General features: G+C 39.5%; 1 protein-coding gene across 5 annotated transcripts in view; it reads right to left on the minus strand.

The window, feature by feature from the left end:
* The window catches only part of NEDD4L (NEDD4 like E3 ubiquitin protein ligase), a 441,323-nt gene that overhangs the window by 172,283 nt on the left and 248,834 nt on the right, over positions 1–20,206 (minus strand). For all 5 annotated transcript variants that reach the window (XM_070743513.1, XM_070743512.1, XM_070743511.1 and 2 more), the window contains exon 5: positions 16,033–16,086. Coding sequence is in view for 2 of the 5 variants with exons in the window: in XM_070743511.1 (XP_070599612.1) it covers positions 16,033–16,086 (54 nt within the window). In the remaining 3 variants the exon portion in view is untranslated. The remainder of the gene's footprint in view (positions 1–16,032; positions 16,087–20,206) is intronic.

Raw genomic sequence — 20,206 nt, forward strand, 5'->3', positions numbered from 1 at the left:
AGAAGCCTCTGTGGAGCCACTCTAGGAATCTCCTGGGAGGAAGCAGGGCCTCTACCCTCCCTGTGGTTTCCCCAATCGCACGCATTATTTGCTTTTACATTGATTCCAATGGGAAAAATTGCTTCTTCTTGCAAACTTTTTTCTACTTAAGAACCTGGTCACGGAACGAATTAACTTCGTAAGTAGAGGTACCACTGTAAAAGACATATTGCTAGAGGTTTCAAAACCGCAAACGTAATACAGCTGGATTTAAAAAAAAATAAGGGAGAGGTTTATGATATTATCAGCTGAGAAAATCTGCAACATGCCTTGTGTTTACAAAAAGATTTTACTCTTATGTTGTGGGCTGCGGGATTTCTTTTATTTCTCATTTTCTGATAACAAGGAATGAACTACATCCTGGCTCCTTCAGATATCCGAAAGGTCATAAACACACTGTGGCACTAGGAATACAGACGCCCGCATGCATGTTTTCACTCTAGATAAATAAGGATTGAAGCAGCTGCTGCCTACAGACCAAATCCGGGGTCTTATATCAACCCCATGCATTCACACTAGCCAAACTGGACAGGATAAAACACATTTTGTCCAAACAGTTTTTGAGAAATTTATTCTGCTCTTTTGTTTCAGTGGAAAGAAGATGACAAGCCAGATAGATTACTCCAAATAGCTCCTTGAAACAGGAAAGGTTTCCACCTTGTATCAATGTAGTATTAGAAACATAGAAAGATAGAAGATTGACAGCAGAAAAAGACCTCATGGTCCATCTAGTCTGCCCTTATACTATTTCCTGCATTTTATCCTAGGATGAATATATGTTTATCCCAGGCATGTTTAAATTCAGTTACTGTGGATTTACCAACCACGTCTGCTCGAAGTTTGTTCCAAGCATCTACTACTCTTTCACTAAAATAATATTTTCTCATGTTGCTTTTGATCTTTCCCCCAGCTAACCTCAGATTGTGCCCCCCTTGTTCTTGTGTTCACTTTCCTATTAAAAACACTACCCTCCAGAACCTTCTTTAACCCTTTAACATATTTAAATGTTTCGATCGCATCCCCAATTTCCCTTCTGTCCTCCAGACTATACAGATTGAGTTCATTAAGTCTTTCCTGATAGGTTTTATGCTTAAGACCTTCCACCATACTTGTAGCCCGTCTTTTGGACCTGTTCAATTTTGTCTATATCTTTTTGTAGGTGAGGTCTCCAGAACTGAACACTGTATTCCCAATGTGGTCTCACTAATCCCGTTATGCTTAAGAACTTCTTAAGTAGAACCTTTCTAGATTCTAGTGTTCAAGATTTTTTTTGCCTCTTCTTAATAACCATTTTCTACTTAAGAACCCAAGCCCGGAAAAAATTCCCAGGAAATTTGAGAGCAGCATAAAGGCCTAGCCTGTTTCTTGCCATTTCTCTTTCTGGCGCAGCGTATGGGAGGCAGCCTCGCACCGGGTGTATGGGAGGCAAGTGCTCCTCCTCGCCGCCTCAGAGTCCCTCTTTTTTTTTTAAGCCTTAAAGTTTTGGATTTTTTTGATTCCCCTCACCTCACCTTCTTCCTTCGGCAGCGACTGTCCTCCTCCTCTTCTTCCTCCTCCTCCTCCCACCCAAATTCCGAGCTTTCCTAATGGGTTTGCATGCATTATTTGCTTTTACATTGATTCCTATGGGAAAATTGCTTCTACTTAAGAACTTCTCTACTTAAATCCTGGTCATGGAACAAATTAAGTTCTTAAGTAGAGATACCACTGTAATTACATACAGTACGGACGTCAGGGGGTAGTTGGTTCTCAATAAATATCCCCAGAACAATCATTCGATGGGGTGCAATAGTGTGCAGTAAAAACAAACTCTACTTTCAAAAAGAAGGACCACCTTTTTTTGTAAGCATAAATTTAAGATCAGACAATTATAATATGGCAATTCAAGAGGGCTAGAAATTATTCAAAGTTATCAATACAGTTTCTTTTTCTTCAACCTAGTTTAATAGAATAGAATAGAATTTTTTATTGGCCAAATGTGATTGGACACACAAGCAATTTGTCTTGGTGCATATGCTCTCAGCGTACATAAAATAAAATAATTAGGCCCTTCTCTCACCAAAACTTGTAATATAAATAATTGTGTTTTATTGCTGGACAATTTCAATAACATCGTTCATCTAAAAATTCTTTCCCAATGTCCTTTTGACAAATGGAATTTTGTGGGTAGACTTGCATAACAGCAAAAAATCACATTTCCAGAGGGGAAGAAGTTCTGTTGAATAGATTAACCATTTGTTTAAATTTAAGGCTGGTTCTTATTTTATTATGAGGATAGATATTACTTTGGTAAAGTTAACGCCGATGTCATTATTAACAAAAAAAGATTATTAAAATGAAAATCTGCCACTTGGTTTTAGAAAATACATTTATAGGGTAGATAAAACAAATATATATGCAGAATTAAGTCACAGAAGGCATCAAATAATCTAGATCATTCGTTGCAAAAATGAAACCACCAAACCTTTCTGGTGTTCCCCATCCTTTGAGGATATTTGATTAGCTCTACTTCAAACCTACTCTGATTCTATAAAAAAACAATCATTCAAGATGATTGTACTTTGAATATCCTAAAAATGATTATTACAACATTTCCTTAAAAGTCTTTCTTCAAATCATCTAAAGTAAGGATGTCAAACTCTAAGCCCGGGGACCAGATCTGGTCCATGGGGTGCTTATATCTGGCCCACAGCTATTAACCCAGCCGAGTTAATAGCTGAAATACTTCAAAAAGACAAACAGGAAATGAAACAGGAAATAGATGAGGCATACCGTATCCAAACCAATTATTGTAAGTGTCATAGTTTATCAAGGGAAGTACATGTGAGATTTGCTAGGAGAAAAATTAAGGATGCGGTATATATGGCTACAAAAGGGCATACTTGGACATATAAAGGAAAGGAAATTACCGGTAACTTACTTAGGCAGATACCAAGGAGAGTAAGAGAACAGAGAGGAGAATACCGATTTTTAGCCCCTACTTTAAACAAAAAATGCATAATGTTCAGATGGATCATCCTGGAAGGGATGATAATGTTGGTTATGACCTATAAAGCCCTTCATGGCATCGGACCAGAATATCTCCGGGACCGCCTTCTGCCGCACGAATCCCAGCGACCGGTTAGGTCCCACAGAGTTGGCCTTCTCCGGGTCCCGTCGACTAAGCAATGTTGTTTGGTGGGACCCAGGAGAAGAGCCTTCTCTGCGGCGGCCCCGACCCTCTGGAACCAACTCCCCCCAGATAACAGAGTTGCCCCCACCCTCCTTGCCTTTTGCAAGCTCCTTAAAACCCACCTCTGTCGTCAGGCATGGGGGAATTGAAATTTCCCTTCCCCCTAGGCTTATAGAATTTATATATGGTATGCTTGTATGTATGAGTGGTTCTTTAAATTGGGGTTTTTTAGATTGTTTTTAATATTAGATTTGTTTACATTGTCTTTTTATATTGTTGTTAGCCGCCCCGAGTCTTTGGAGAGAGGCGGCATACAAATCTAATAAATTAAAAAATAAATAAATAATTACATGGGAAGGTAGAAAACATAAAATAGATAGATTAGAAAGATCTGGCCCGCAGTGCTTCTGCCAGTGAAAACGGAGCTGGGAAGGGCTGTACTCAGCCCTCCCAAGCTCCGTTTCCACCGGCAGAGGGTTGCAGGAAGCCACGGCAGCAAAAAAATGAGCTTGGGAGCCTGTTTTCATTGGCACAGTGCTTGGGCCACTACAGCCACCCCCAAAACTAGTCATATCTAAGTGGCCATGCCCAACCTTGCCCCCCCACTCCATAGTCAAACACAACCCTGATGCGGCCCTCAATGAAATTGAATTTGACACCCCTGATGTAAAAAATGATTTCACAATAATAAGCTCTAATTCCTGCAACTTCTTTAATATAATAACGTTGGTATATATCCTGCAATATTACACAATATATTTTTTTTAAGAAAAAGTAACCGATAACCTGCAAATGTAAAGGTGAATTTACAGAACTAAGTAGCTGTTTTCCCCCAAATAAGACATCCCCTGATAATAAACCCAATCAGGCTTTTGAGTTGGTGACAATAAGGCCAAGCGCTTATTGCAGGGTTCAAAAAATATAAGACAGGGTCTTATTTTGGGGCATACACAACAACCTTCATACTTTTTAAAAGTTCTCTCTTTATTCCCACTGTGAAAATGAAAATTAACGCTCTTAATTTATTGCCATTTAGTAACCAAGCCACATTCTAAGCCGTGGTTTGAATTAAATACAGATGGATAACAACAGTTTCCTGAATTTGAAACTTTTAAAAAAATTGTTCATAGAAAAAGAAAAAAAATGGAAATATTTCTCATGACTTAAGAAGAAAACTGGGAAAAGGTGTTCAATGTAGTTTGTTTGGGATACCAACTAAATCTTTTCTTCCTCTCACCCTATGGAACATAATATAAAATTGAGTTCACATATTGCAGTGAGCCAATTGAAACAGTTATGGTTTACTGAGTGAACCAGAAGTGGCTGCATTTGCAAAGCACAATATTAATATATTGTGCAGCACAATATTAATAAATGATGGCTTACTAACCACACTAATTGGGTTATGAAGTCATGTCAGGGCAAAACTAAACCAACTCTTCATGGGTTTGTGCATTTACCTATTAAGCATCCTCATCACTTTTTATTTATTTACCAAATTTAGATACCACCTATTTCATTCTCCAAGTGATTAAGAGAGTATTTTATTTCCATTGTTTATTTGTAAACATGGGATTTTGTTCTTGAATGTTAGATTAAATGAAAAAGCCACAGCTACATTTCTGGGAAACCCTATTCTATCCACTATTCAACCTCTACTCAAACATCAGTGTTAATGTACAATGGAAAGCATAAATCACTTCTGTCCACATCAATTTCTGCTAAGGTATTCATTGCTGTTCAGAACGTGAAAAGAATAAAACAAGCATTGCAAAATATAGACCAAAATAACATTAGGGTGGTTCCTGTATAGTATCATAACGTGACCATCTCAATGAGAAATCTCATACAATATCCTGTATCTGACAGGTGCCTTTATCATTGCAGGGGTCCACAACCTTCGGGATCTCAGGGATCACCAAGGTCATACTTTTAAATCCCATGGACCACCAAATTCATAATTTTAAGTCCCGCAGATCATTAATACAATTTTTAGAAAGATAAATACATTTGTAAAATAATGATCAGAGAATTTCCATTTTATTAATATGCAATGCACTTATTTAACATAACAAAATCATAAATGCTTATTTAATCATAACAAAATCTTTAAAGGTTGTTTAATTGTAACAAAATTATTAAAGGTAGTATAATTATTAGAAAATAATTGAAGCTTATTTGACGGTGGCTTGCTGATATTGTTCGGAAAGTCAGTCCTATATTCCAGAGCTATAGCTGTAGTCTTTCCTTTCCTTTCCTTTTCCTGGACTGGATTAATTACTGTTGGCCATATCCGGCCCAGGGGCCAAGATTTCTCCACGGACCACCACATTTTTTTTAGGGGACAACGCTGCAAAATCCAATTATAACTTGCATAATTCTTTTCAGTTGAATAATAGTGATCCAATAGTAGAAAATACAAAGTGAAAAGATCATTTGGAAACAAAACGGTGCTAAAGTTGGAAAATTCCTCTTGAAATTTTAAATTATGCCATATAGAATTATAGAGTCTTACATACATACAAGACTATTGTATTGTATTATGTCTTGTTGTATGGTACAGTATTTTGTATATGTACACAAACTCTTCAACAGAACTCAGAACAGGTTACCAAATGCAAATCAATTATAGTAATTGATTAGTATTAAATTGTCTACAAAACCTACCCATTTATATAATAGAGAAAAACCTGAGGAGCAGCCCTTTGTTAAACCAGATTGCTTCAAATGGACTGAAGCCCTCACTTCACTTATATTGTCTAGATTGAGAACTATATTTATTTGTAAGACATGAGTGGTTTTATTTCTGTAAATAGTTCCCAAGGTAATGGCTGATATTTGGAGGAAGAAATAATGCAGACCTTATATCCAGAACAATCTCATATGCAGTGGTTCTTATGATATTCTACAAGCCCATGCCAAATTTGATGATATCTTTGGAGAAATAAAATATTTCAAATCAAAATGAATACTTATTGTATTGTAGAAGTTCAACTCAAGTAAGTTTCCCCCTAATTTCTGTTGGAAAAATTCCATTGTTTAAGCCCATCTTTTTATACGGACTTGAACAGAATCACGTGTAATGGCAAACCATAGAAAATAGATCACTTTACTGATCTGGTGCTTGCTTATAATATTTCTCTGGCTTACAGAAACAATATTGTGTATAAATGTTTTATTTATTTATTTTATTTTATTTATTAGATTTGTATGCCGCCCCTCTCCGTAGACTCGGGGCTATTTTACTCATTTGTTAAACAAAGATTAGTACCTGAAGTGGTTGAACAACTTTGCAATTTTTCTTTTTATTCTTGGACAAAAAGAAAACTACAGTCACTGCTTCTTACTATATTATGTCACCATGTGTCAGATAAGGGGTGCAAAAGTGTGGGCCGGTCTACAGTTTTCGTCTTCTGTATTGATTGGGCCACATTGGCTGGAATTATATCAGATTTGAGTTCAACATTATCTTGGGATAATGTTTTACAATCCATAATTTTCAGCTTGGTCCTGGAATAACTTTGTTATGGTAATCCATGAAAAATATATATATTTTTTGCATTGAAAAGTAGAATATGTACCTGATTTTTTTTTTATTCCAAAGAACGGCCCATTGTAAACAGATTCCATTTCAAAGTAAATGACTGCCATTTCAATATATCAGAATCCGCTTACTTTTGAAAATAGTATTTTAAGATACAGATCTGATATAGGAGATCATTTTGAGTAGCTTTCGACTCCCCATAGGATCCAGCAATTCACTACAGATGGAAAGTATCTGCCTTTCTTGAATTATTTTATATAATACAGTAGATTCCATGGCTTATTACCAGCTACTATTAACTTTCTCATTGCATAGTTTCCTTTTTAGTTCTGAAGACTGATTAGAAAAAGCCTCTTAAATCTAAGATGAGAGAGATACGGACTTAAAAAACCTCCCTGGTGTGTATGTGTATAATACCATACAAAAATATGGTGAAGCCCTTCTCTTTGTAACAATGCCAAGTTTAAATTTGGGGCTGTATTTTAATAGTATAGTATAAAATGTATAATTTAAATAGTCAGCTATTTTTATAACCTAATTTCTATAGAGAATAGCGTCTTATAAATCTAATGAATTAAATTAAATTAAATTAATTATTCTTTTCAGGAGCCTTTAAAGGGTGTAATAATAATAATAATAATAATAATAATAATAATAATAATAAGTCATTAATTATGTTACACACGGAGCTAGGACAACGAGAATGCCCTAAACCTGGCATAGTTTCACAGAATATTTATTATTCCTTACAAACTCCAATGACTAACAGGTTATTATTATTATTATTATTATTATTTATTAGATTTGTATGCCGCCTCTCTCCGAAGACTCATGTAGTCATGTAGGTAAGTCAAAAACCTTCACAATAAGGAATTATGTATATTTAGCAACAACATTGCAGAAAATATTAGATTTGTATGCCGTCCTGAGTCTGCGGAGAGGGTCGGCATACAAATCTAATAAATAATAATAATAATAATAATAATAACAACAACAACAACAACAACAACAACAATAATAATATACACAATGAAATATTTGTAAAATTCCTTCAAAAAGATATTCATAGTTTGGAGGAAAACCCTGTCCTTACTGCCATTGGCTCATTTGTTGATTGACTGATTATATGCCATCAAATTGTTTTTGTCCCCTAGTAATCACATAGATTTTTTAAAAAATTCTATATTCCGTAATATTCTCCTCTAAAATAATGTAATATGAAAAGCTAGAAACCAGGAGACTGTGAGTTCAAGTCCTGCCTTAGGCACGAAAGCCCACTGGGTGACTTTGATCTAATCAGTCAGACTAACCCTCCTCACAGGATTGTTGTTGAGGGGAAAGAGATGGAAAGAGTACTAGGTATGTTTGCTACTTGGAGTTATATATTTTAAATCTTTGAAACAATTAATGAAAAAGGTTTTTTTAAAAAAAATAGAGGCATGAGCATAAAATCCTTAAGATATCTTTTGAAAAGGACAGCCCCAAAAGTTTAGAGTGGAATATAAGCTCAGATCATATTAGAATGGTTTCAGTATGCCTGCAATAAAACCTGAGGGATGCAGCATGGATAGTAAATTATCTGGATAAACAGAGCTAAGTTTAGGATTCTTTACTTTTCCTAAAAATTATGAGGAAAAATAACAGGGATTTTTATGGGCACCGGGACCGCCTTCTGCCACACGAATCCCAGCAACCAGTTAGATCCCACAGAGTTGGCCTTCTCCGGGTCCCGTCGACTAAACAATGTCGTCTGGCAGGACCCAGGGGAAGAGCCTTCTCTGTGGTGGCCCCGACCCTCTGGGACCAGCTCCCCCCGGAGATTAGGATTGCCCCCACCCTCCTTGCCTTTCGTAAACTCCTTAAGACCCACCTCTGCCGTCAGGCATGGGGGAATTGAGACATCTTCCCCAGGCCTATACAGTTTATGTATGGTATGTTGTGTGTATGTTTTTTAAATTATGGGTCTTTAGTTTTTTTAAATATTAGATTTGTATTTTACATTGCTCTCTGCCATTGCTGTGAGCCTCCCCGAGTCTGCGGAGAGGGGGGCGGCATACAAATTTAATAAATAAATAAATAAAACATGCAGATCCTTTTTTAAAAAAATGCTAACCTTTCTATAGACTCAAACTTGGTTTTTATAGACTAAAATTTCAGGATTTATCACTAGAGTGTCCTAAATGTTTTCAAAACGCACATGCACCAAGAATTAAAATTAGTGTAGAATAAAGCCTTTAGTGTAATTCCTGCTATTAAGGCAATATTCAGTACTTTTTTCTTCTATCAGCAGTCACTAATTGTGTTACACACAGAGCTAGGACAACGAGAAGGCCTTAAACCTGGCATAGTTTCACAGAATATTTATTATTCCAGATTCAACATCACCTTACAAACTGCAATGACTAACAGGTAAACTGCAGCCAAACTAAAATTATCCAGTAAGGTTCAGGCTTTAATCTTTTTTTTAATTGATTTGATCTTCTATCTATGCCACCCAATCCTGTAAGGTTCTCTGGGACATTATAATCATTCAAAACACATTAATGAAAACCTCATTCAATTAAAAAAAAACCTACATAAAAGACCACGCAAAAGTATATATTAGAAAATAACAGATCCATGCAACAAATATGGTAGAAGAAATTATAGTGGCAATGAATGCATTATAAAGTTATCGTAATTTTGAAACAGAACCCAAACAGTTAATGTTGAATACGTCAAAATGATTATTTAAATGCTTGGAAAAATAAAATGTTTTCACCTGTAGCCAAAAAAACAATAATCCAAGATGCCAATAGTATAATGTAGAAACTTGGCAATGCTTCTATTGTACAGTATGCTGTCAATCTGATACCTATTATATTTCAAAGCTGAATATTACCACAAAGTGCTTGTTCACTGTTACAACTAATGGTTGTAAAACCGAACTGAACTGAACTAATCAAAACTTTCTGACATTCCATGCAGCTATTCCAAGCTGCTAGAAATTTATAACTAGGTATCTAACTGCCCAATGCACAGGAATAGCTTAATTAATAGTATTCCAGTTTAAACAAAAAGGAGCATCTATTTAAATAACTGAAAGTATTAGAACTTCATTAATTTTAAACTGTATCCTTGACTCTTTGATAGTTCAAGTGTTTGTGCATATATTTGTGCGTGTATACATCACATATTAGACAGATTTCAATTAGTTAAAGCTATGAAGATTGCAGAATTTTTGAAATCCTAATTTATCATTTGGGGCACTATTTATAAAAGGTGATACAGCAGTTTAGATTTGTTACAAAAACAAATCCCCATTGTACTTAGATGATGTAACATTAAATTAAGTAACATCTGAGTCAGTAGCAAATATAAAAACACTTCTCTGGATTTAATCATAGCTTAGCAAGAGGAGATGCTCTGAGATTATTCTGGATGTATACAGTTCTTTCTAGCAGTGTTGCAAAATTGCACAACGCACCATGATTTATTTGTTTACTTATTGATTGACCCAGCCAGCAAAGTGAACATTTAAGTTGCCAGGATATTGGTGTTTCTACTTACTGATGAGTTGGCTGCCAATGGAGCAGCTGTATTTGAATTTTCCTGCCCACACGGTTGGTTCTTCTCATGAGTTACAAGAATTCTGAAATGCTGCTGCCTTGAATTTTGATCTGGACAAATTTTAAAAGTGCATCCTTGCCCCGGGGAAATCCGCTCGACGGAATTGCTTCTGGCCATGTCGGGCCCACGCTGGTCATTTCCACCATGGGCATCTTCTTCCATGGGGCTAATTCGCTCGGCCTGCGGCTGAACTGGATAGGAGGTGCTCCTTCCTAGCCGTATCCGCGGGTACCTAACTAGCCTGTCTCCTTTCGTTCCGGTAAAGCCAAAATTACAATCTGCTCCTGCGCTATTTGACTGAGACTGCTGCAACTGAAGAACGAATAGCTTTTTGCCAGAGTTGGCTGACCCATCTGGTAGGTGTTGCAAAGACCAGCGCCTGGGTTCTGAACAAGAAGAATTATTTTGGGCCTCTGGACCAAACGGCATCAGCGTAACTTGAGGCATATCTACACTTGAAGCCCGATGCTGAATCCTTACCCCGCCAATATTTAAATCCAGCGCAGGTTTGTTTACGTTGTTCTCTTGGCAGCTGGCTGCCCCCTCATTATTCCAGTTGTTAGATGGTATTGTACAAAATATTGTGTGGTTAGAAGAGCCTCCGTTGACCTCAGGCCCCAGGTTCTCAAGTTCTCTGGTCGGAGAATCCTCTGGAGTTATCTGTGAACTACTTGGAGAAGAATGGCTTCCATCAAGAGAGGAGGTACATCGCTCTCCGAGGCCAGAAAAGTGACACGGCTCCTCCGGAGAAGATTCATTAGCGTGTCCATTCACAGCGTTGCGCTGAAGGGAGATCTGCATGGATGAGCTCCTGACGGGACGCGCATCAAAGCTGTTCAGAAGTTGCGGGATAAACATGGACGTGCTCCTTTTCAAGGAGCCGCCTTCCTGCAGCCGGCCGCTGCCATCTTCACAATCGATCCTGTGCCTGGAGAAAGGGTGAGGCCCATTCCTTCTTGGCAAAGTGTGGAATGCCATGTAAAAATCGTCATTATCCTCCCTCTCGTGGTCTAGGATCTCCAGTTCAGGGGCTGTATTGCTTCGCCCCGAGCCAAAATGCAACCGCAACCGGTGGGCCATGGTCGCGGGAGAAAGCAGAGGAGAGGGAAGGCAACAAGGCCAGGCACTGCCAGCAGTTTAAGAACTAAAGACATAAACTCCAAGAAAAAGTGTCCCATCTGCCAAAGTGTTAGCACTGCTGCGCTGATAGCGACAGATAGCAGAAATAGCCCAAGTGGCAAGTGACATTCCATGCGTGATTGGGCAAGACCAATCGGTGCTCCTCCGCACTGTGACATCGGGTAGGAGGGCTGGCGTCACATGACCTGTTTTCCCCTCTCCAATACAAGCGACTATCCCCCCCTCCTCTCTTTAATACCAGCAAGAGCCTGAAACAGCACCTTCCCAGCTGCTCCTTTTCCATCAGAAAGGATCGGTCCCAGCGGGAGATCTCTCACAGCTGACTAAGGCAGCAAGCACACACAGCCAGCTCTGCTATAAATCTAAACGGCATCATATTTGCAGAACACTTTGGAATTACTGCAAAAGAGAAAGGAAAGGAGCGGAGGGGGGGTGGGGTGGGGGTGGAAAACCACAGACACAAACTCACACAGAGGAGACTTCCTCTTTTTCTTCCCGCACCCTGTCGAATTGCCCTTGTTATGCTATGGAAATTCTCAGGCTGACCAGATATTGTTTAAAGGATTGGAGAAAGGCATGTGTGTGTTATGTGCACACACACCTACAGAGAGAGAGAGAGAGAGAGAGGGAGGGAGGGAGGGAGAGTGAGAGAGAGAGAGAGAGAGAGAGAGAGAGAGAGAGATAAAAAGACACACACACACAGAGGCGCACTAGAGTGCCTTCCGTCCCCTGTCCTATAGTCTCTCCTACATCTAGTATTTCTTCTCTACTATATCCTCTATAACCTTCATTGTGTATTATGGTGTATTGGGCAAAATAAATAAATAAATAAATAAAAATTTAAGCCTCCCAATGTCTTTTGACTACAAATAAGATCTCACACTGTCTCTTCCCTCCCACTGAAAAGCAATTTAAATGCTCCTCCTAACAACCAAACAGACAGATCAAGTTGCCCTCTGCCAACGAACGGCAATAACCTGCTTCAGACACATTCAAACTTTTTCAGGAAAAGGAAAGAGATTCTTACATGCTGCAGTTCAAGAGACAGCACCATCCATTCTTCCCGTTCCTAGGTTTTAGAAGACAGGGCAGGCGAGAATAGCGCGAGCAGGGCTCGGCGTGAAGAACCGTACAGAATTTGAGTTAAACTCCATGCTAAAGCGATGGCAGCTTTCCAGTGAGAAAGTGAGCGGCGGTATTAGAAAGGTTGAGTTGCCAGCAAGAAATAGAGCTCTGCTTTGTTAGGAGCCAAGAAGCGTCAGAAGTACAGACAGATGGGACTGGAACCCAAAATTAAACAATAGCCAAACTCGATTCTGCTGTGAGTGGTTGTTTAGAAAGGGGTGGGCAGGAACAGACATCCTACGGTCTCGAAATTTGCACGGATTAAAAACTGGGTCAGTGAAACTGAAGTGTTTATTACGGAGGTAAAATAAAACCACTTGGTTTTCTGTATAAATGAGTATCTCATTGCAAAAGTTATATAGAGGGGAAAAAAATCATGAGAATGATGTCCTAAATATTTCAGACTTAAGTATTCTGATGATTTATTTCACGTGAAGAAAGACATAGTCTCCAAAGGGAACAAATCTTTTGGTAATTAAAATATCAAAAGTCAGCATAATCCTCTGTTTTGTTAAACAGGCCAGAAAAAAAAAAGCAAGTGAGACCAAATTTGGAATACTGTGTTCAGTTCTGGAGACCTCACCTACAAAAAGATATTGACAAAATTGAACGGGTCCAAAGACGGGCTACAAGAATGGTGGAAGGTCTTAAGCATAAAACGTATCAGGAAAGACTTAATGAACTCAATCTGTATAGTCTGGAGGACAGAAGGAAAAGGGGGGACATGATCGAAACATTTAAATATATTAAAGGGTTAAATAAGGTCCAGGAGGGAAGTGTTTTTAATAGGAAAGTGAACACAAGAACAAGGGGACACAATCTGAAGTTAGTTGGGGGAAAGATCAAAAGCAACATGAGAAAAATTTATTTTACTGAAAGAGTAGTAGATCCTTGGAACAAACTTCCAGCAGATGTGGTAGATAAATCCACAGTAACTGAATTTAAACATGCCTGGGATAAACATATATCCATCCTAAGATAAAATACAGAAAATAGTATAAGGGCAGACTAGATGGACCATGAGGTCTTTTTCTGCCGTCAGACTTCTATGTTTCTATGTTTCTATAATAACAATATTGATCAGGTCATCCATCTTCCACTGTTTTGAATAAAGTCTGAAACATTTTTAGCATATTTACACAATTTGAGGACATATTTCCATCTTATATGATTTAATCAACCATCTATGATACTATAACTAAGTTTGTAATCTTTCTCCCAAGGCTTCAGTGTTTATTTTAATCATTTTAAGTAATTACAAATACAAGTTTAGGACTCCGGAGAGAAGGTACTTTGGTAACAAGGGATTTGTGATGAATACAAGCTAGCAAAGAACAGTTTAAATACCCCCTTTATTTCTCCTTTTACTCTTTTTATATACTCTGAACTGTTATTTATTTATTGGATTTATATATATGCCACCCCTCTTTCGAGGACTCAGAGTGGTTTACAACATATAAAAAGAACAATGCATTTATTTATTTATTCGATTTTTATGCCGGCCTTCTCCTTAGACTCAGGGCGGCTTACAACATGTTAACAATAGCACTTTTTAACAGAGCCTTGGGTTTTTTGCTTCTGCACATGCGCAGAAGCTTTTTTTAAAAAAAGTACTGCACATACGCAGAGGATCATTTTCAGGAAAGGACATGCGTAGAATGCAAACTGGTGGAGAAGGTAAGTAGAACTCACCCCTACTTACAATAACTATTCTTTATGTTGTGGTTAGCTCTGGCCCAGCTCCGGCCCCAAGGACTGTGGATGTGGGGGAGACATCCACATGCTGCAGGCCTGTTTTGCCCCCGGTGGAATCTGCTGATGAAGGCTCCTCTGACCAAGAAGACATGAGTGACAGGGAGGAGGAGAGTGTGCCAGACAGCTCAGAAGGAGATCAATTATCTAGCTCCTCCTTGGATTCGGAACAAGAGTTAATGATACAGCCACGCATGCGGAGAGTGATGCATAGGCAGCAAGAACTGAGAAATTATTATCAAAGAAAATGAGGCCACCTGTGGTTGGGTGGAGATGTGGTAATTAGTGAGGCTGCTATAAGTAGCAGCCTGTGGGTTTGGCCATTGTGGAGGATTATCTGATCGTTGTGTTTTGTGACTGCTTTATTGACTTTGACCTTTTGTGTGCTGATTTTTCCCCGCTTTGAAACTCCCTCAATACTGTCAGACTTTCTACTAAATTTATTAATATTGCTTCTTCATTGCTTATTTGACCCCTATGACAATCATTAAGTGTTGTACCACATGATTCTTGACAAATGTATATTTTATTTTATGTACGTTGAGAGCATATGCACCAAGACAAATTCCTTGTGTGTCCAATCACACTTGGCCAATAAAATTCTATTCTATTCTATTCTAAACCAGAGCAAAGTGTGTTTCACTTTGTGAAAGAAGAAGGACTGTGAATTGCCTCACAGCTGCAAGCTAAGTATCACAGAACTGATAAGGGACTTGTACAAATTACCAGTTTGTTTGGAGACGAGTGCTCTTGGCTATACCAAAAGAGGGCCTAGGTTAAGTGAATTTTACTTATAAAGAACATTGTTTTGAATTTTCAAACATGTGTGTGTCTGAAATTTGTACCTGTGAATTTTTGGGAGGAGTCTACCAGAGAGCCCAACAGAACACTTTATAATAAAATCAGAGCAAAATTCCTCAAGGAAGGGAGATGAGATGAGAAGAAAGGAAGTAGATACATTAAAAATAATGGTACTTTAACATTTATTAGATCACAAATAAAAGGAACATTAAATGCATTTTTTAAAAAGATAGGCCTGGTTCAAATTATAAGATGAAACGTCAGCAACACAGAGACTTCATTGTCAAGTAGGTTGGACTAAAAAAATGTGGGAGCTACCATAGAAAAGCCATTTATTAGCTACTTCCTGGAGAAAGAATAAAACAGCAGCTTTTCGCCTGAATGGGTTCATATGGAAGTTTGAAAGTCACACTATACTTCAGTGATTATAGACACCAAGTGCATTGGCAGCCAGCTCTGTTTGCCCTTTGACCCTTTGTTAACCTGGTCTCTCATCAAACACTTTTCAACATCCCCTTCCTGGATCCAAGCCTAAGCATCTTGCTGCTTAATTGCATTAGCTTGTTTTCTACATTTCAACTACATCTGTCTTCCAGTAGCAAAAATGAGTTGCCACCATTACGTTCTACAGCCACTGAAGGGCTTAATAGCTATTTGCTATCTTCTTGTCAATCTGAAAAGGAACTCTATTTATTAGCCTCTTACTACTAATGCATATTACATATTACGTGTCCCACTTTTAAGAAATATTTTCCCCAGTGGAGAGAGGGAGAGGAGGGAAAAAATGAAACGTACGACAAAATGTTCTCACGCATAACGTCAATAAACCACACGGGGGGAAAATACTCACCAATCTATTTTCATCAAACACTTCAAACAGCAGTCTATGATTAGATGGATTTACCTATAAGGGAACAAACAGAGAAGTCTATAAATCCAAATTCATTTGGCTCTTGCTTTCCTCTCTCCTCCCCATGAGAATTGCTTGATCTCCCCCCTCCTTTAGGTCATATACTTATTAAGCCAAGCACCATCAAGTGATAATATTCATGGCACCGGACCAGAATATCTCCGGGACCGCCTTCTGCCGCACGAATCCCAGCAACCGCTTAGGTCCCACAGAGTTGGCCTTCTCCGGGTCCCGTCGATGAAACAATGTCGTCTGGTGGGAGCCGGGGGAAGAGCCTTCTCTGTGGCGGCCCTGACCCTCTGGAATGTATTTATTAAATTTAAATGTTTCAATCATGTCCCCCTTTTTCCTTCTGTCCTCCAGACTATACAGATTGAGTTCATTAAGTCTTTCCTGATACGTTTTATGCCTAAGACCTTCCACCATTCTTGTAGCCCGTCTTTGGACCCTTTCAATTTTGTCAATATCTTTTTGTAGGTGAGGTCTCCAGAACTGAACACAGTATTCCAAATGTGGTCTCACCAGCGCTCTATATACCGGGATCACAATCTCCCTCTTCCTGCTTGTTATACCTCTAGCTATGCAGCCAAGTTTTCAGTTGCAACGGCCTCCTACAATGGAGATCCGTTTTCATTGGCAGAGGCGCTTTTTTTGTTTCCGGGGGGGGGGGGGCTGTGGGCCAGACCTAAGCACCTCGCGGGCCCCCAGGCCTTGAACTTAAAATCTCTATACCAGTGATGGCAACCCTTTTTCCTCTCAGGTGCTGAAAGAGCATGTGCGCGTATTATCGCACAAGCGCAAGTGCGCACACCCATAATTCAATGCCTGTGGAGGGCAAAAACAACTTCCCCTGTCCCCCTTTGGAGGCCGGAAACGGCCTGTTTCCCAACTTCTGGTGGGCCCAGTAGGCTCGTGTTTCACCCTCCCCAGGCTCCAAAGGCTTCCCTGGTGCCAGGGGGGCAGAAGGGTGAAAATGCCCTCCCCATCCCTCCAGAGGCTCTCTGATAGACAAAAACACCCTCCCGGAGCCTCTGTGCCAGCAAAAAATCAGCTGGCTGGCACATACGTGCATGCTGGAGCTGAGATTGGCAATGGCTTGTGTGCCAGCAGATATGGCTCCGTGTGTCACCTCTGGCACCCGTACCATAGGTTCTCCATCACTGCCCTATACTATGCCCTAGTGGGGCTTACATAATTTACATAACATATATAAGATGGCCAAGTCAGAACTGAATCCTATGAATGCTTGCTCGAAAATAAACCTCATTCCAATTAACTTGGTTTACTCTGCAGCCTAGGAGTTCAGCATTGCAAGCTTTATTAACACAAACTGCAAACTAACCCAGTCACAAGTTCTGCTAGAAAGTTTCCCATGTATTAAACTTTGTTATGACTGGAATGGAAAAAGCTAGGAACAGACATTCAGTGCAAAACAATTCCTGGGATTGTGCATTACTAATCAAAACAATTTTGATTCACTCTCAACTCCCCCCCCCCCCCACCAATTCATTTTCCCCCTTGCCATTCCTTAGTATTAGAAAGATTCGATGTTATTAGAAAATGTCTACAGAAATCAAACCTTACTTCTCACTGTTAGGACTGCTATAGAAAATCCGATTGAAAACCATTTATAATGCGACTGAGACAGTGCCAAAATATTGTTTCTAAAACACTGAGCATAAAGCAAGCCAACTGGATAGACACTGTTTGAAAAAGACAGTAGCAATTCAACAGCTTACAATGCCTAAGTCTGTTGGCAGACAGCTGCTCCCAAAGATTAAATTTAAATTGCTGAAATTTTACCTTGCCCTTTTTCTGCTTGGGTTTTTTTTTCTTTCAGTCTCTCTTTTTAAATAAAATTTAAGAGAGAAGTGAAACAATATGTTACAGGACTTCGGTTCACTAAGTTGGAAATAATATAATTTCTAGATAACGAATGCTTCCTATAGCATAATTCAAATCCAAGTAGTCATCCCTTGTTTTTCACGGTGGATGCGTTCCAAGACCACCAGTGAAAAACGAATTTCCGTGAAATAAAGGAAAGATTTTTTTTTTAATGTATTTAATGAGTATTTGGATTTTTAAAACCCACCCTTTGCATTAAAACAGTCATTCTATAATGTTCCTCAGCTGGAACTACATATGATATCCTACCAGTTTCTTTAATAGAGTACAGTAGCACTGTAGAAGAATTTTATGAATTTTTAATGGATTTAAAATTTTCAATGGATTTAATGGATTTAAGCCCCCTTTGAAAACCCGTGAAGTAGCGAATCCGCAAAACCGCAGAGTAGCGAGGGATTACTCTACTTGAAGAAGACATTTATTGGAGACTAAAAGTTGGAATGTGTGTGCGTATATATAAGGAAGTTTTACTTATGGAAGGTTAAGCATGTAATTTGGAGGATACAGAAGAAGTAATATGAGGAGTGAGAGTTGTGAGAATACGTGACTAGGGATTGTAATATGACTTTGCTAACACGTATCTGGATAACGTATGTCACAAGCAATTATATTTTTGTGACACATTTGGGCATGACCTAGATGCTTTGATCTATTTATAGCCCAATACTCTCTCTTTCTTTTCTTAATCTATTAATTAAGAATAATCTGGCAGATTAGGAAATCCAGCATACTACTTCAAAAGCTGCTGATTACATAGGAACTATAGCCGTGATGGTAAACCTGTGGCATGCGTGTCATATGTGGCATGTGGAGCCATATCTGCTGGCACACAAGCCGTTGACCTAGCTCAGCTCCATCACACATGTGGGTGCCTGCCAGATGATTTTTTGGCTCACATGGAGGTTCTGGCAGGGCCTTTTTGGCCTCCAGAAATCCTCCAGTGGGACAGGAGAGGGTGTTTTTACCCTCCCCAAGCTCCATAAAAGCCTCTGGAGCCTGGGAAGGATGAACAATGGACCTACCGGGCCCACTGGAAGTCAGGAAATGGGGGAAAGTGGGCACACAGAGGGGTATTGAATATGGGTGTGGGCATGCGCACGCACGGCTCACATGCATTATTTTAGCACCTGAGGGGAAAAAGGTTCACCATCACTGAACTATAGTGTGAAATTAGAAGGCACCAGCGCGGATATGTTTTTTAAAATTACCAAAGCACTATATGATGTTATAAATCCAGTCCGTCAAACTAGCGGCCCATGGGCCAGATGTGTCATGTGTTGGACATGCCCATGCCTGGTATAGTGAAGGGGAAAAATTTGTGATATGTCACATGATGCTGCCATGACGCCACAAGTTTGACACCCTTGCAGGGGTGGGCAGCAGGCAGGATGGGGTGGAACGCAGTTCCACCGGCGGAAATGAAGATGCGTGTGCAGCTCCAGCTGATCGGCGGCTGTCACTTCCTAGATTACTGGTCTCGGCTCAGCTCTCCTTTTCCCCCCTGCTGCTGCATCTGTGCTCCTTTCTTTTTTCCTCTTTCCTCCTTCCTGGCCTCAGACGAGCTTCCCTCTCTCCTGCCCGGCTCCCCTCCAGTCTGATGTGGCCACCTCCCACATGAGGTGCAAGCAGAACGCTTGAGTGGAAGCGGCGCTGGCAGCATTTATGTTTCTGGCAGCCTAGTTTGCCTAGCTACCCAGCCTGAGGTGGGGGGGGGGCGACCCAGGAAAGAGAGCACAGGAAACGCAAAGCAAATTGTCACCCCAGCGAGCGACCCTGGTAAGGTTGTAAGTCAAGGACTTAGCAGTTCACTTGAACGATGATGAGCGTTCAAGCCACTCCCACTTGGTCACATGGCCAGCAAGCCACTGCTACCCACAGTGGCTCATTAAGCCACACCCACAAAATAAGCCATACCCACAGTGTGGCAGTAAAAATTTTGGCTGCCCATTACTGCACCCTTATATAAACCAACATTTTCTTTCTCCCACTGATTTTGTTTAAGTGAAATGAGAACACATAAGGCATTCTAATAATGGAGAAGACATTTAGTGGTAGCCATAGTAAGACTACATACATCTCAGATTCTACCTCAAATATTTACAGTGATCCCTCGAGTTTCGCGATCTCGATCTTCGCGAAACGCTATATCGCGATTTTAAAAAAAAAATTAATTTAAAAAAAAACCACTTTCGCGTTTGGCTTCAGGACT

The sequence above is a fragment of the Erythrolamprus reginae genome, chromosome 2 (assembly GCF_031021105.1).
Source record: "Erythrolamprus reginae isolate rEryReg1 chromosome 2, rEryReg1.hap1, whole genome shotgun sequence".
In the NCBI taxonomy this organism is placed as follows: Eukaryota; Metazoa; Chordata; class Lepidosauria; order Squamata; family Dipsadidae; genus Erythrolamprus; species Erythrolamprus reginae.